The sequence below is a fragment of the Somniosus microcephalus genome, chromosome 25, assembly GCF_052327205.1.
Source record: "Somniosus microcephalus isolate GS21.2 chromosome 25, FLI_Smic_1.0, whole genome shotgun sequence".
In the NCBI taxonomy this organism is placed as follows: Eukaryota; Metazoa; Chordata; class Chondrichthyes; order Squaliformes; family Somniosidae; genus Somniosus; species Somniosus microcephalus.
In genome coordinates, this window is record NC_141011.1 from 30,563,616 (window position 1) to 30,580,174 (window position 16,559).

The window sequence follows — 16,559 nt, forward strand, 5'->3', positions numbered from 1 at the left end:
TGGGTGTAGTGGTCCAGACCATAATTTTCATAAATTTCCGAGGGCATGTGTTGATATTACACCATACATAAATAAGACGTAAACCATCGGCAAACCAATCCCACAACTCTAATCGCTTACAGGCTATTCCCGTAAATGGTGTCGTTTAGAAAGGTTTAACAAGAAATCCACACACTTTAAGTAGCCATTTGTAACTGCAGACAGGATAGTCACTTCTGTTGTGTGAAATTCAGCCTCCCACACTTCAGGATGTTTCTCATCTTCTTTCTTAATTTGCTGTGTCCTGTCGCCACCACCAGTGGGTAGAATCCCACAAATCCCGAGGCAGAGAACCTGGCGATAACTAGCATGTAGCGTGTCGAGGAGCTACCCTTAAAATTATAATAATTCACTGAAAACACATGTGTGCCCCAACAAAAAATAAACAGCAAAATCAGGTACAGGATGGTCTTGGCTGCTTTCCATTCAGAACTGATCTGGTTGCTGGCTAATTGGGCATCTTGGGTTTTCCTGTAGTGTTTGTAGAGAAATAACAAGGTGGCAGTGTTTGCGAATACCATTAGACTAACAGGGATTGCTTCGTGTATTACGACAGAGATCAGTGTGTATGTGAGACCGCCAATTTCATTTGGAAATGTCCACACACAGCCAAGTAAAGGTCTGATAGTGCTACTGATCACCATTAGGTTATTGGTACTGTTGTTCTTTGCGTTGGATGAGTATCCCAGGGCAAAGCTGGAGTAGACCAGGCTCAAAGCCCACTCCACCAGCATGGCCTGCACAACCCTCCTCCTCTCATTTAACCTTTCTAACATGCTGCGGCTTGTTCTGATTGTGACAAAGTGGAACAGGCTTAGACTGAGGGTGACCCAGATGCTTGCTGACCTCAGCCAGGTCCAGATGAACATCATCAACTTGCAGCCCTCGTCGGAGAAAGAGACAGCGAGTCCAGCGTCGAACGCCAGGAGCAAGGTGTTCCTCGTCAGGGAAAGCAGCAAGTTTGCTGCCGCGATGTTCATCAGAATGAGGTCGGATGAGGCGAGGTATTGGTTTTCTCGGGTGGTGTCGCCAGCGATCCAGAGAACCAGGGCGTTTCCCAGAATCCCACAGCAAACAAGCAAACCGTATGTGAAAACTTGCACAGGATGCTCCGCCATGTCACATCCACTGAGGATCACTGAAATAAGACAGACAGTGCAAAGAATTAATATGAGTCTTAATGAGGAAATAACCCTCTGAGACCCTTAAAAATTAAGTACTAAAAAGAAAGCTGACTTACTTTCAAATCCATTTTTGAGGATTATTTTTGTTTTTTCTTTATGATTGGTCTATTACTAGTGAGTTCTAAAGCTATCTGACACCCATTTCCTGTCCCACACTAAGACCTGCTCTTATCATGCTTATCCTTGTCAAACTCCACTGGCTCTCAGTCTGCAATACATTGGTTTTAAAACCCATGGCCTTGTTTACAAATCCCTGCATGTCCTCACCCCACCCCATGTCTCTGCTCACATCCTTTCTTCTTCTAGCTCTGCTCTACTGCGCAGCCCCTCTCCCTCCAATTCATCTTTGACGGCACAGTCTTCAGCTATCACGCCCCCATACACCCTCCCTTCCTAAACTCCTCCACCTCACTGCCTCTCCCCCCGCCTTTAAAAACATCTTTAAAACCCTTCCTCTTTGATCCCACTTCTGCCAGTTCCCCGACACCTCCTACTCCAGCTCAACGCAACACAGCACCATGAGATGCTTTGCTATGTTAAAGGTGCTGTACGGCTCTGATTTTCATCCATTGTCCCATAAGTGTGGGCAATTGGGGTATAAGAGCGTAAATATGGGTGGAGATCAATTATGTGAGGCACATATTGTGAAGCTGCTTGCTACACAATTTCACAGTACAACATGGCATCACCATGCAGCACCTGGGGGAGGAAAGCAATGGACAGTAGTGAGGAGATGGGTCAGAGCAGGCTGAAGATGCAACTGCTGAACCACCTTTCCCAGTTAATCATCATATTCTCATTGAGAAGACCTCCTTAATTACCCATCCAACCTATTGAATCAACAGTCCTGACATCTCTATCAGATCTTCAACAAATATCCAACACCATAACAGTATCCAGCACAAATGAAACTAGATATGAAACAAAATCTTTTACCTTCCCCTTCTTTCAAGTGATAATCCTGAGTCGATATCACCTTATTAGGATTCTTCAACCTGTGGAAATCATCTTTCACTGTTTACCCTCTTACATAATTTTGAAAACCTCTATTAGCTCCCTCTTAACCCTCACCGTGCCCCAATTATTTGAGCCTTTCTTCATAACTAATCTCTCGACTGGTATCATCCCAATTAACCTTTATTAACTGATGCTGACTCTCCCTGATTGACCCAGGCTGATTCTCCCTGATTACCGCATGCTGATGCTCTCTGATGAGCCCATGCTGAATTTCCCACATTAACCATGTTTCTCCTCCTCAATTGCCCCTGTTGACATTATCCCATGCTAACTCTTCCCAATTACCCTATGCTGACACTCAGTAATTACCACAAGCTAACTGTCCCTGAATAATCCATACTGACTTTCCCTGATTAGTCTTTGCTCTTCACTCATCTCGTCATTTGGTTGCCCCTTTTTTTTCACCAAATGTTCTCCCTTCTTCCTCTCCTAAAGATGATGGGTATGGTTCCACACACCAGGTTTCCTCTGGTACCTCTCCTGAATAACCACACTTCATGAGGCAACACATTGAGTGTAGGCAGGATATTCATTTGAGGAGGGCTACATAGGCAGGAATGATTATAGTGAGACTAAATGTGAATTGCTATGGGGGTAATTCTGTGATCAAGCGCTCCCATCGGGGGAGCTGTCCTTGGAGGGGCATGAGATGGGTCCCAATTACAGCCCCGACTCTCCGATCTGTGTCTCTTGTTCCCTGCTGCAAGCACATGATCACAGAACTAGACCTTTTTATGGATAGGATTTATGGACTGTTACATAACTCAAATAGTTATAGTTGCTACAAAGAAAGATTAATAGACTTGCTTTATGAATGGCCAGGGAATGGTGGACACATTCAGAGTCAGAAAACAACTCGTTAACAGTGACTACAGCATGATAAAGTTTGAAGTAAAAGTTGTGATAGAAATAATGAGCAGTACAACTAAGAATTTTAACTTCAGGAAGGCAGATACTGAAAGGATGAGGAAGGATCAAAGAATGAGATTGGTGTACACTGTTAGATGGGGTACAGGTTTGTAAATGATAACAGACTCATATAATACACACTCCCTATAATAGAGTCCTTTGACAGCCTCATATAACGGACTCCCTGTAACAGACTCCTAAAGTAAATACCTATAAGAAGTGTTTTTTTTCCATTTTTCTTGTTCAGTGTGATCCAAAAAGTTCCCAGGTCTTCTGAACCTGAACCTGAGCTGTCCATCACAAGTACCATCAGGTCATCTTTGACAACTTTACACAACCACTCCCTCTCCCATTTGTTTCCCTTCAGAAAAATCTGTACTCTTGTGAATTTACCCCAATGGTCCATATCCTCAGACCAAGTCTTTGTGATTCCATGATATTGTAGTTCCCTTCTACTGTTGTTTACAATTCTATAAGTGCCCGTCCAATGTAGAGCTGACATTCCAAATGGATTTCCTCAAATGGACACAAGGTCCATTGTGGGGCAACCTGTCAATATAACAGTGAGCAGTGCTGATTAGAGGAAGTGTATCTCATCATATTTACCAAATACGCTGAGGATGTCTGTGCTATAACACTTTTTTCTCCACTCGATTTCTTCAATCCAACCTTGGACGCCTGAAAGCAAACATGGGATTTTGACAGGGCTCCTGGTTTCAGAACCCTAGATCTAACAAAGCGTGAAGTTGGCTCAAGAAGGGAGATATTATTCAATTATCGCCTTCCTTAACAGGATCCTTCAGAAACCTTTATTAATAGTAACTAAGAATGGGTGACTTTCACCGAATTCATCTGAGCAAAAAGACATCTAATCACAGAAAGGAAACAATAAAACAGACACCTCACCTCATCGGTTGAGATTTTACCTCGTCACTCCTCTGTAAATTTTCTAAGGCCAGAAGTCAGTGCTGGTGAAATTAGGGAGAAATTCTTGCCTGGAATTCTCTTACAGCCAATTTCACAAAGGCATTAAAATCCATTTAAAATAAACCGTTGCAAAATAGCAGACAAAGAAACATCCGACAAATGTGTTCATTCAGTGGTATCATTAACAGTAATTTCTAGCCTGTGGTTTCACAATTTTTTTCTGCTGGGAGTTTTTAACCAGTGTTCTGACCTCACTGAGCAGTCTTCCCTTTGTTAAACTATGCTTTAGAAGTGACTTGTTAAAAATGCTAAAACATTGCACAGCTCATTTGCTGGTTAATGACTTTTAGTACAGCCCTGTCAGATATGTTGCATTTAAGGCCATTCTATAAACTATACACAACTCTCACCTGTGTCTTTTTCTCCTCACGAAAATGGTTGTGATTAAAACTACAGAAGTCCGAGTTCAGTGTAGCTGTGATTAAGGTTGAGAGCAGTATGTGGATAAACATTTCAGACTTATGTACAAATAGCTTAATGCCCATGAGGGACTCCCTCCTATACTGCAGTAATGCATACGTGACAGATCAATTAATTAATGTCTTAGTATTACTGACACAGCAAACAACACAAGGCAAATACGTTCACTGTCCCAATGCTCTGAAGTTAGTGCAAAAACTATCAGCCAAAGTGCTCCTGCTGGCTGAGTGGGTAAATGCAGCACTCTGGGTGGGCACTAGACCATCACTGTCTAGATTAATTTGTTCCACATTTATAGACAAATTTGGGTTCAAACATCAAATTAGTAGCCTGAATTGTTATAGAGTGAGAGACTATGATCCAGGCATAGAAAATTATATTGAAGAACATCAAAGAATTGTCTCTTATTCAGGTCTCACTCCCCTAGGAGTGGCCAGACTCCTAGGAATTGCCAGACTTCTCCTCCTAGGTCAGATATGAATCAATAATCTGCTTTATTTCATAGAATCATAGAATGGTTACAGCACAGAAGGAGGCCATTCGGCTCGTCGAGCCCATGCCGGCACTCTGGAAGAGCACTTCAGCTAGTCCCACTCCCCCGCTCTTTCCCCGTAGCCCTGCAATTTTTTTCGTTCAGATACATATCCCTTTTGAAAGCCACAATTGAATCTGCCTCCATCACCCTTTCAAGCAGTGAATTCCAGATCCTAACCACTTGCTGCGCAAAAAATGTCACCTTTGGTTCTTCTGCCAATCACCTTAAATCTGTGTCCTCTGGTTCTCGACCCTTCCGCCAACGGGAACAGTTTCTCTCTATTTACTCTGTCTAGACCCCTCATGATTTTGAACACCTCAATCAAATTTCCTCTCAATCTTCTCTATTCTAAGGAGAACAACCCCAGCTTCTCCAGTCTATCCATGTAACTGAAGTCCCTTATCCCTGGAACCATTCTTGTAAATCTTTTCTGCACCCTCTCTAAGGCCTTCACATCCTTCCTAAAGTATGGTGCCCAGAATTGGACACAATACTCCAGTTAAGGCCGAACCAGTATTTTATAAAGGTTCATCATAACTTCCTTGCTTTTGTACTCTATGGGGGTGATTTTGCCAATGGGGGCGCGTTGGAGGCGGGACTGCTGCTTGTCGGGTTTTAGTCCCGCCTCCATTGACTTGTGGCCAACCCACACTATTTTCCCTTGATTGACCTTGTTAAGCCCGCCCAGTGGGCTTAGCAGGCCAATTAAGGGGAAGCCAGTTACATAGAATGTCAGCGTATGATGTTTCATCTGTCAAATTTTTTGCCAGATGAATTGTCATCATTTGACAGCTCTGTGAAGCTGTCAAACACTGACATTCTCTATTGTTTGATGAGTCCTTGTATTCAAGACTCATCAAACCTCTTTTGTGAGCAGAAATTAGATGGTTGTTGCATTGGAGAATGCAGCAGCCATCTGTCATCTCTGCTGGTGAGATGCGAGACTCTCCGCATCCCCAACGTTTGAAGCCTGCAGGAAGAAACAAAGGTAAGTAAACATTTTCTATCACTTTTCACTCACCTCACATACACACCTCTCCACACTTGCACCCATCACTTACCTCCACAGCACACTTCCCCTCCGACCCCCACAGACCCACTGCTCGCCTCGGTGACCCTGGCGGGGTTTCCTGACATCGGGAAGCCAGCGCCTCTGCTGGAAAAATGGGGATAATCCTCTTAACTGCCTGTTAACTACCTGTTAACAGGCAGTTAAGTGGCTGTAATCCCCTTCCCGCATTCGGGAGACGGGACCCGGCGCGGATCCGCTACCCGCCCCCTGGGAAGATGGCACGAAGGCAGTTTGGGGGCGGGATGGGTACCCACCCCCAGATTCTGCCATTTTTTTTGGCAGTGCCGCCTCCAAACCCGCCTCCCCAGGGCTGGCAAAATCGCCCCCAGAGCCTCTATTTATGAAGCCCAGGATCCCGAATGCTTTCTTAACCACTTTCTCAACCTGCCCTGCCACCTTCAACGATTTGTGCACATATACCCCCAGGTCTCTCTGTTCATGCACTCCCTTTGCACAAAGCGGGATTAAAACGGAGTGGACTTAAACAGAGTGTTTTATTTGGGAATTTGGAAAGAGTAGGAATTTGGAGAAGAGGGGGAAGGAGTTGCTGCTTTTGCCTACACTACGTGTAGTGCTTTGTGTTACAGGTAGATATTTAATTTCAGTACCCATAGCTTAATCTAGATCAAGTAAGTAGTCAAGAAACTACACTGTAAGCTAAGTTACCTAATTATAAATGTAATTAAATAAAACAAGGTCATATAGGGATGGCAGTGCAGGTGGTGTGCCGCAACTGCAGCATGTGGGGGTTTGTGGAGAGCATTGTGATCCCGGACAACCACGTTTGCAGTAAGTGCCTGCATCTTGAGGAACTTCAGCTCAGAGTTTTTGAGTTGGAGTCTGAAGTGCAGACATTGCGGGGCATCAGGGATGGGGAGAGTTACCTGAACACTTTGATCCAGGAGGCAGTCACACCCCTTAGGTTAGGTAGTGGTACAGGTCTGGTTAGTGGTCAGGGACAGGAGGGTGTGACTGCAACTCAGGCAGTTAAGGGGACTCCAGGTGCAGTGCTGGAGGAGCCTCAGCCTTTGCCCTTGTCCAACAGGTATGAGGTTCTTGCTGCCTGTGTGGATGAGGGAATAACCTGCAGGATAGATGAGCAAGCTGACTATGCACTATGGTGCAGGAGGCCATTCAAGTGGGAGGAGTGAAAGGGAATGTAGTTGTGGTAGATGACAGTATAGTCAGGGGGATAAATACTGTTCTCTGCAGATTAGCGAAAGTAAATGTGGGTCCCTTAAAGGCTGAGACAGGAGAAATTATAATGGAGAATAAGGAAATGGCAGAGAAATTAAACAAATACTTTGGGTGTGCCTTCACGGAAGAAGATGGAAAAAACTTCCTGGAAATAGTGGAGAACCAAGGGTCTAGCGAGAATGAGGAACTGAAAGAAATTAGTATTAGTAAAAAAATAGTACTGGAGGAATTAATGGCACTGAAAGCCAATCAATCCCCTGGACCTGAAAGCCAATCAATCCCTGGACCTGATGGCCTACATCCTAGGGTTTTGAAAGAGGTGGCTATAGAGGTAGTGGATGCATTGGTTGTCATCTTCCAAAATTCCATAGATTCTAGAATGGTTCCCGTGGATTGGAAGGTAGCAAATGTAACCCCACTATTTAAGAAAGGAGGGAGAAAGAAAACGGGGAACTACAGACCAGTTAGCCTGACATCAGTAGTAGGGAAAATGCTAGAATCTATTATTAAGGACGTGGTAACAGGGCACTTAGAAAATAATAATAGGATTGGGCAAAGTCAACATGGATTTATGAAAGGGAAATCGTGTTTGAGGAAGGTTTTTTTGAGGTTGTAACTAGCAGAATAGATAAGGGGGAAACCAGTGGATGTGGTGTATTTGGATTTTCAGAAGGCATTCGATAAGGTGCCACACAAGAGGTTATTAAACAAAATTAGGGCTCATGGGATTGGGGGTAATATACTAGCATGGATTGAGGATTGGTTAATGGACAGAAAACAGAGAGTAGGAATAAATGGATCATTTACGGGTTGACAGGCTGTAACTAGTCGGGTACCACAAGGATCAGTGCTTGGGCCTCAGCTATTCACAATCTATATCAATGATTTGGATGAGGAGACCAAATGTAATATATCCAAGTTTGCTGATGATACAAAGCTGGGTGGGAATGTAAGTTGTGAGGAGGATGCAAAGAGGCTTCAAGGGGATATAGACAGGCTACGTGAGTGGGCAAGAACATGGCAAATGGAATATAATGTGGAGAAATGTGAAGGTATCCACTTTGGTAGGAAAAATAGAAAAGCAGAGTATTTTTTAAATGGTGAGAGATTGGAAAATGTTGGTGTTAAGGGGGACCTGGGTGTCCTTGTACATGAATCACTGAAAGTTAACATGCAGGTACAGCAAGCAATTAGGAAAGCAAATGGTTTTCAAGAGGATTTGAGTATAAGAGTAAAGACGTCTTACTGCAATTATATAGGGCCCTGGTGAGACCACACCTGGAGTATTGTGTACAGTTTTGGTCTCCTTACCTAAGGAAGGATATACTTACCATACAGGGAGTGCAACGAAGGTTCACCAGACTGGTTCCTGGGATGGGAGGATTGTCCTATGAGGAGAGATTGAGTAGACTAAGCTTATATTCTCTAGAGTTTAGTAGAATGAGAGGTGACCTCATTGAAACATATAAAATTCTTGCAGGGCTTGACAGGGTAGATGCAGGGAGGATGTTTCCTCTGGCTGGGGAGTCTAGAACCAGGGGTCAGTCTCAGAATAAGGAGTCAGCCATTTAGGACTGAGATGAGGAGAAATTTCTTCACTCAGAGGGTGGTGAATCTTTGGAATTCTCTACCCCAGAGGGCTGTGGAGGCTCAGTCGTTGAGTATATTCAAGGCAGAGATAATCTGTTTTAGTGATGTTGGTTGAGGAATAACTATTAGCCAGGAGAACTCCCCTGCTCTTCTTCGAAATAGTGCCATGGGATCTTTTATGTTCACCTGAGAGGGCAACGGTGCCTCGGTTTAACATCACATCCAAAGGACGGCACATCTGACAGTGCAGCATTCCCTCAGTACTGAATTGGAGCTACATGCAAAATGTTAGTTCATGACAAGGCCAGGTTGTATAAAATGATCCTGCCTGTAGCAGTACAGTAAAATGTCTTCTATCCCAACCATTGAAACTAACTGCTCAATAAACTCTTCTCAGTTGGAAGAAACTAACCAAATTCAGAGGCCAGTATAATCTATCTGACCCACCAAATTACCAAATATATGTGTAATATGAGTTCCCTGTTTGTACGCTGTACATATGCCACTGGTATAACTCTACTCGGAGCTCTGGCACGTCAAGAGAGCCCCAGGTGGGCAGAGGAAATGCTTCAAGGACACCCTCAAAGCCTCCTTGAAAAAGTGTAACATCCCCACCGATACCTGGGAATCCCTGGCCCAAGACCGCACAAAGTGGAGGCGCCGAACACCTCGAGTCTCTTCGCCGGGAGCAAGCGTAAGCCAAGCGCAGGCAGCGCAAGGAGCGCACATCAACCCAAGCACCCCACCCACCCACCCCTTCAACCACCGTCTGCCCCACCTGTGACAGAGACTGTAGGTCCCGCATTGGACTCATCAGTCACCTGCAAACTCATTTTTAATGTGGAAGCAAGTCATCCTCGGTTCCGAGGGACTGCCTAAGAAGAAGAAGAAGAAGGTAAAGCACTGTTAAGTACAATGTACAGACGCATAAGGTAAATGTTAAAGAGGTTTAATGAGAACTATAGTTTGGATCCAGTCTGTGCTGTGCGTGATCTGGGAGCAGCTCAGGTTAATACTAGGAGCCAAAAATGGTAGTATATTAATCCCCAGTATTCACATCCCTCATCCTGACGAGCACAAAAATGCACCAAACATAGATCAGTTCACAACTATGTGATCTTTCTCTTCCAAAATATTGACTTTCCTTATGCTTTGAAAAAGGGAAATCTGACTTATGATTTGTGATATAAGTTGTGGGTAGGACAAAACCTTATTGTTTTAAAGCTTCATTACTTATCCTGAATTAAAATGTTCTACTTTGACATTAACTCTCACCTTGCCTTGGACGGAATCCCTGCTCAATGACACATTGCTGCAATTTTTCTATCACTGTCTGTGTAACGAAGCAGGAACACTACAGCTGTTCTTTTCATTTTTTTATTCACTCAATAAATCTCCCAAATGTGCCCTGTCTCATTGTACAAATTAAATGTGCAGAAACAGACAAAGCCCAGTGTGGACATTCACCAAGTCCTTACAAAGGAAACAACATCAATCAATCAACAGAAGCATTTTTGCACAACAACTCCACAGCCCTGCCAACTCGCTGTAGTAAGCAAGGCTTTAGAACTAATAAAAGGAAAAACAACTGTAAATGATGGAAATACACAGCAGGTTTGTCCACATCTGCAAAAAGATAGGGTAATGTTTCAAATCTGCACCCTCTGGACCGTGACCCCAATACCAAACACCAAAACATAATTTCCCAGACTAGAGTTCCAATTTTGATGCATTCCTCACCTTCACATGGTCCATCTCTTAACTTTTTCCTTCTCATTCTGGACTTCTCTCTGTTTGTCTCTGACAAGCTTTCCACTGACACCTTTTACAAGCCCACAACTATCTGGATTGCACTTCTTCCCAGATGCTTCCTGTAAAGACTCCATCCCTTGCTTCCTGTTTCTCCATCACCATTGTATTTGCTTTGATGAGCACACGTTTCACACTACAGCTTCAGAAATGTTCTTTTTCCTCAGTTGAGTTTTCCCTATGGCTGTGGGGGAGCAGGGCCTTTGGCTATGCCCGGCCCATTCCCCATGACTCGGCTCTCACGTTTTCCCTTCCTCTCGCAATGCGACTGGAACCCCCTTGTCTTCACCTTTCACCCCACTAGCTTCCCCATTTGCCAAAGAATTTTCATTATTTCTGTCACTGCTCCAACATGATCCCACTGGCAAACACGTCTTCCGTTTTCAACTTCAGGAGGAATTGTTCCCTCTGGGATAAACTTGTTCATTCCTCCACTGCTTCACTTGGGAGGAGGGGAGGCAGGCTGATGTTTCTAGGGTAGGCCATCCATCAGAATAGCGTTGTGGTGGGGAGTCTGCAACAGGTGTGGTTTTCTCTTTTTTCAGGTGGACATAAAAACATAAGAAATAGGAGCAGGAGTCGGCCATTTGGCACTTCGAGTCTGCTCCGCCATTCAATAAGATCATGGTTGATCTACCTCATCTCCACCTTCCCGCACTATCCCCATATCCCTTGATTCCTTTTGTATCCAAAAATCTATCGATCTCTGTCTTGAATATACTCAACAACTGAGCATCCATTGGGGTAGAGAATTCCAAAAATTCACAACCCTCTGAGTGAAGAAATTTCTCCTCATCTCAGTCCTAAATGGCTGACACCTTATTCTGAGACTGTGACCCCCAGTTCTAGACTCCCCAGCCAGGGGAAACATCCTCCCTTCATCTACCCTGTCAAGCCCTTTAAGAATTTTATATGTTTCAATGAGATCACCTCTCATTCTTCTAAACTCTAGAGAATATAGGCCTACTCAATCTCTCTACATAAGACAATTCCCTCATCCCAGGAATCAGTCTAGTGAACCTTCGTTGGTGTTGCCGGACTTTCTGTCTGTTTTTAGAATTTTCTGTTTTTATTTCAGATTTCCAGCATTTACAATTTTTTTTCTTTTTATTTCTCCATGTTCTTGCTTTTTGTGTGTATCTTTGCCGTACCTTTATCACTTATTCTTGTTCTTTCAGTGCGTCGCTGAGATGATCTCTGTGCATCAACCACCAGTCTTTTACCATTTTCCAGCTTTTCAAAGAACCTGTTTACAGGTCACTTAGCCCAGTAACTCCTCTCTGTGACAGGAGTCAGCATTCCTGAAACTCCCTGCTGTCTCTTCCCCGTCTTTGTTTTGTTTAGTCCTATTATCTTCCAGTTTCCAGTTCTGACATAAGGCCTACACTTCAAACTTTAACAGACGCTGACAGACATGCTGCGTATTTGGTAGAATTTTATGTTAGGTGTTTGAAGTAACGGGCCTGGAATTTCCACTCCTGTCTTCCTATCGTAGTGGTGTAAAGCAGGCGGCCGGGAGCGGAAAATGGATAAAAGTCCTACCCCACCAGAAACCTGGCCGCCTGCTACACTAATGCAGTTTCCAGTAGGTGGGACCGGTGGCTGAGGAAGTGCCCACCTTAAACAGGCAGGCGCTTCATTTAAATAAGAATTTGGGGCCATATCTGTCTTACACACCATTTCCCACCATTCTGGCATGCAAGGCATCAGATGTATACCCTGCTCAGATGATATAGAGGGCCTTCCCATAATGATATTGGAGTACTTGAACGGCACATCACACGCTAAACACCTGTTTGAAATAGATGCTTCAGAAGTAAGGAGTGTGATGGAATACTCTCCACTTGCCTGGATGAGTGCAGCTCCAACAACACTCAAGAAGCTCGACACCATCCAGGACAAAGCAGCCCGTTTGATTGGCACCCCATCCACCACCTTAAACATTCACTCCCTCCACCACCGGCGTACCGTGGCTGCAGTGTGTACCATCTACAAGATGCACTGCAGCAACTGGCCAAGGCTTCTTCGGCAGCACCTCCCAAACCCGCGACCTCTACCACCTAGAAGGACAAGGGCAGCAGGCGCATGGGAACACCACCACCTCCAAGTTCCCCTCCAAGTCACACACCATCCTGACTTAGAAGTATATCGCCGATCCTTCATTGTCGCCGGGTCAAAATCCTGGAACTCCCTCCCTAACAGCACTGTGGGAGTACCTTCACCGCATGGACTGCAGCGGTTCAAGAAGGCGACTCACCACCACCTTCTCAAGGGCAACTAGGGACGGGCAATAAATGCTGGTCTTGCCAGCGATGCCCAGATCCCATAAGCGAATTTAAAAAAAAGAGTTCCAGAGAGGATAGGATAGGGGGGAAAGGTTTTGCTGCTGGTTGTCCCTCTCCCTAATATGGCCACCCTTCATTTCTGAGGCTTTTTTCTTCAACCTTCAATGCAATGCCCAGCAAGGGAACTTATCTCCAGCAGTTGTATGGCAATAGAAATGGTATCGATGTTCGAGGAGCTAGCAGCCCTTCACTAGCTGTCAGTGTCCGATATTCCAACCCCTGCCCCATTAGTGTCCCAGTGTCTCATGCACTACATACTGAGAATGTCACTAATATACTTAAATGAACTGTCTTCACATTATTGTGCAACACCAGCTCATTTCAGCAGATGCACCAGTCCTAGTGACACTATGTTGAGATTACATTAGCAGTCGGAGTATGTTGGAGTCCCTCCATCCAGGGTATAATAACATGCTTCAGTGGAAAGACAAAGAGGATTGAGTGGATTTGAGAACAAGGATGAGAATTTTAAAATCAAGGCGTTGCCAGATCGGGAGCCAGTGTAGGTCAGCGAGCACAAGGGTGATGGGTGAACGGGACTTGGTGCGAGTTAGGATACGGGCAGCAGAGTTTAGGATGAGCTCAAGTTTATGCGGGGTGGAAGATGGGAAGCTGGCCAGGACAGCATTGGAATAGTCAAGTCCAGGTGTAACAAAGGCATGGATGAGGGTTTCATCAACAGATGAGCTGAGGCAGGGGCAGAGTCGGGCGATGTTACTTTGATGGAAGTAGGCGGTCTTGCTGATGGAGCAGATATGTGGTCGGAAGTTCATCTCGGGGTCAAATACAATAACAAGGTTGCGAACGGTCGGGTTCACCCTCCGACAGTTGCCAGGGAGAGGGATGGAGTCGGTGGCTAGGAAACGCAGTTTGTGGCGGGACCAAAGACAATGGCTTCAGTCTTCCCAATATTTAGTTGGAGGAAATTTCTGTTCATCCAGTACTGGATGTCGGACAAGCGGTGTGACAAATCAAAGACCGTGGAGGGAGCGAGAGAGTGAGGTAGAGCTGGGTGTCGTCAGCATATATGTGGAACCTAACGTTCTGTTTTTGGATGATGTCGCGAGGGGCAACATATAGATGAGGAATAGGAGGGGGCCATGGATAGATCCTTGGGGGGGCTCCAGAGGTAATGGCACAGGAGTGGGAAGAGAAGCCATTGCAGGTGATTCTCTGGTCAGGACTGGATAGATAAGAATGGAACCAGGCAAGTGCAGTTCCACCCAGCTGGGCGACGGAGGAGAGGTGTTGTAGGAGGATGGTGTGGTCAACCGTGTCAATGGCTGCAGGCAGGTCGAGAAGGATGAGAAGAGATAGTTTACTACGGTCACAGTCGCATAGGATATTATTTGTGACTTTGATAAGGGCTGTTTCAGTCTGTGGCAAGGGTGGAAACCTGATTGGAGGGATTCAAACATGAAGTTGCGGGAAAGATGGCCATGGATTTGGGAGGTGACAACACGATCAAGGACTTTGGAGAGGAAAGGGCGGTTGGGGATAGGGCGGTAGTTTGCAAGGACAGAGGGGTCAAGGGTGGGTTTTTTGAGGAGAGGGGTGATGACAGGTTTGAAGGGAAGGGGGACAGTACCTAAGGAGAGGGAACCATTTGCAATATCAGCTAACATGGGGGCCAGGAAGTGAAGTTGGGTGGTCAGCAGTTTGGTTGGAATAGGGTCAAGGGAGCAGGAGGTGGATCTCATGGACAAGATGAGCTCGGAAAGGGCATGAGGGGAGATAGAAGAGAAACTAGAGAAAGATGCAAGTTCAGGTCTAGGGCAGGGGGGAACCTTAGGGGAAGTTTGACCCGGTGGTCCAGGGGAAGGGATGGCAGTGGCAGAGGCAGCTGAACATATGGAATCTTAGGGGGCGACTTTCCCACTGGAGGCGCATTTCAGTTTGGGTGGGTTTGAAACCCGCCTCCACTGATAGGTTTCAAAAATTTGCGATTATCCCAAGATTGGCCACTTGATTTCAGAGGTGTGGGATGCCCTTGCTCAATGAGTGTTTTGGGACTGAAACTCGCCTCTGTTGACAGCACTTTTCCAGTCTGATTTTATGGCTTCTTGCTCCTTTGGCTCATTCCACAGCATTTCTGCATCTCCTGCACCACCTCCAACATCTTTTGAGAAACCACTATGTCCAATTCCAAGGCAAGGGCCTCCCCGAGGCTCTCGGATGAGGCGCTGCAAATGTTGCTGGAGTGGGTGACAGCGAGCAGGGAGGTGCTCTTCCACTCATCTCGGAGGAAGGGCTTGCCAAAGAAACCAAGGCTGTGTGGGTACAGCTGGCAAGGGATATAACTTTCAGATCTGTGTGCAGATTGGGAGACTGTTTCTGTGTATTGATGAAATGCCATCCCTGTTGGAAAGCATTAAAATGATTTGAAGCCAAAATGTTGGCGTTATGTCATCTGTTCTTTCGCCTTAGGCAGCTCCACATTGCGGGCACTGCCACACTTGCGTTGTCAGGTTGGTGGCCTGAGTGAAAGGAGGCCAGACAGTCATGTCCATTGTCAATGATGTCCTAGGATGGAGCAAAGGACATGTGCCAACTTGGGCAACCTATGCAAATCTGGCCATGATAAGTTCATCCCTTGCATCCCGGGCAGCCATGTGCTTGCGTGCTGCCGCTGCCACTGGTCAATACACCGGCGCTCTGACCTCCTCCTCATCCTCATCTGAGGTCCATGCAGAAAGAAAACAAATGGTTCCCATGCTGCTTGTAGATGCCTCCTTTGGGGAAGCGCTCATTGCAAGCGGGGAAAGGGTCTTCCAAGGAGGTCCCACAGTTGATGGAGTCAAGCTGCAGCACCTCTGACTTCGGAAGGCCTTCTAAAATTGCTCAGAGACCTTTTAAAGCCAAGGTCTGGCACCTGCAAGTAATCCTTGCTGCAATAAACGATATCTTGTTAGACCTGCAGCAGGGAGGAGGCCACCCACGAGTCAACCTGTCAGATTTACCTGGCGTGGTTTAGGAGGTGCATGAATCACGCCGAAAAGCTGGAAAAATCATGAGGGCCTCTCAAAATAGGCTTAGAGAGGCCCTTAATGAGCATTTAAGGATCTTTAATAGCGCAATGGCCAGCTGGAGGCGGGAGCATTTCCAGACCTCCAAAACCGGCACCGGGAAAATCCCTTGGAGGCGGGTTCCGAACCCAACCTCTTTGAATCTGATTTTCCCGCCTTTCGCGCCTCCAACCCCGCCTCCTCCGACATCAGAAAATCACCCCCATAGTGACAAAGAAGTCCATGAGCTCCTAAAACTTGTTGGTGGAGGAGGTGGGAAGAGGGGTTTAAGAAGACGGTTTGTAGTGGAGAAGAGAAGCCGGGGGTTATCTTTGCATTCCAGGACAAACCTGGAATAGTGAGCAGTTTTGGCCGAGGACAGCAGGACCCAATAGTGCTTTATGTGGTCCAGCCAGATCTGGCAATGAACGGCTAAACCAGTTGTCCCCC

The 16,559-nt window shown here is 45.7% G+C and overlaps 1 protein-coding gene across 1 annotated transcript; it reads right to left on the reverse strand.

Moving 5' to 3' along the window:
* Positions 1-209: 209 nt before the first annotated feature.
* On the reverse strand, positions 210-1,157 carry LOC147100616 (olfactory receptor class A-like protein 4). Its single transcript, XM_085967550.1, has one exon. It carries the CDS (start codon positions 1,155-1,157, stop codon positions 210-212), a length of 948 nt encoding a protein of 315 aa, XP_085823676.1.
* Between the last annotated feature and the right edge of the window lie 15,402 nt (positions 1,158-16,559).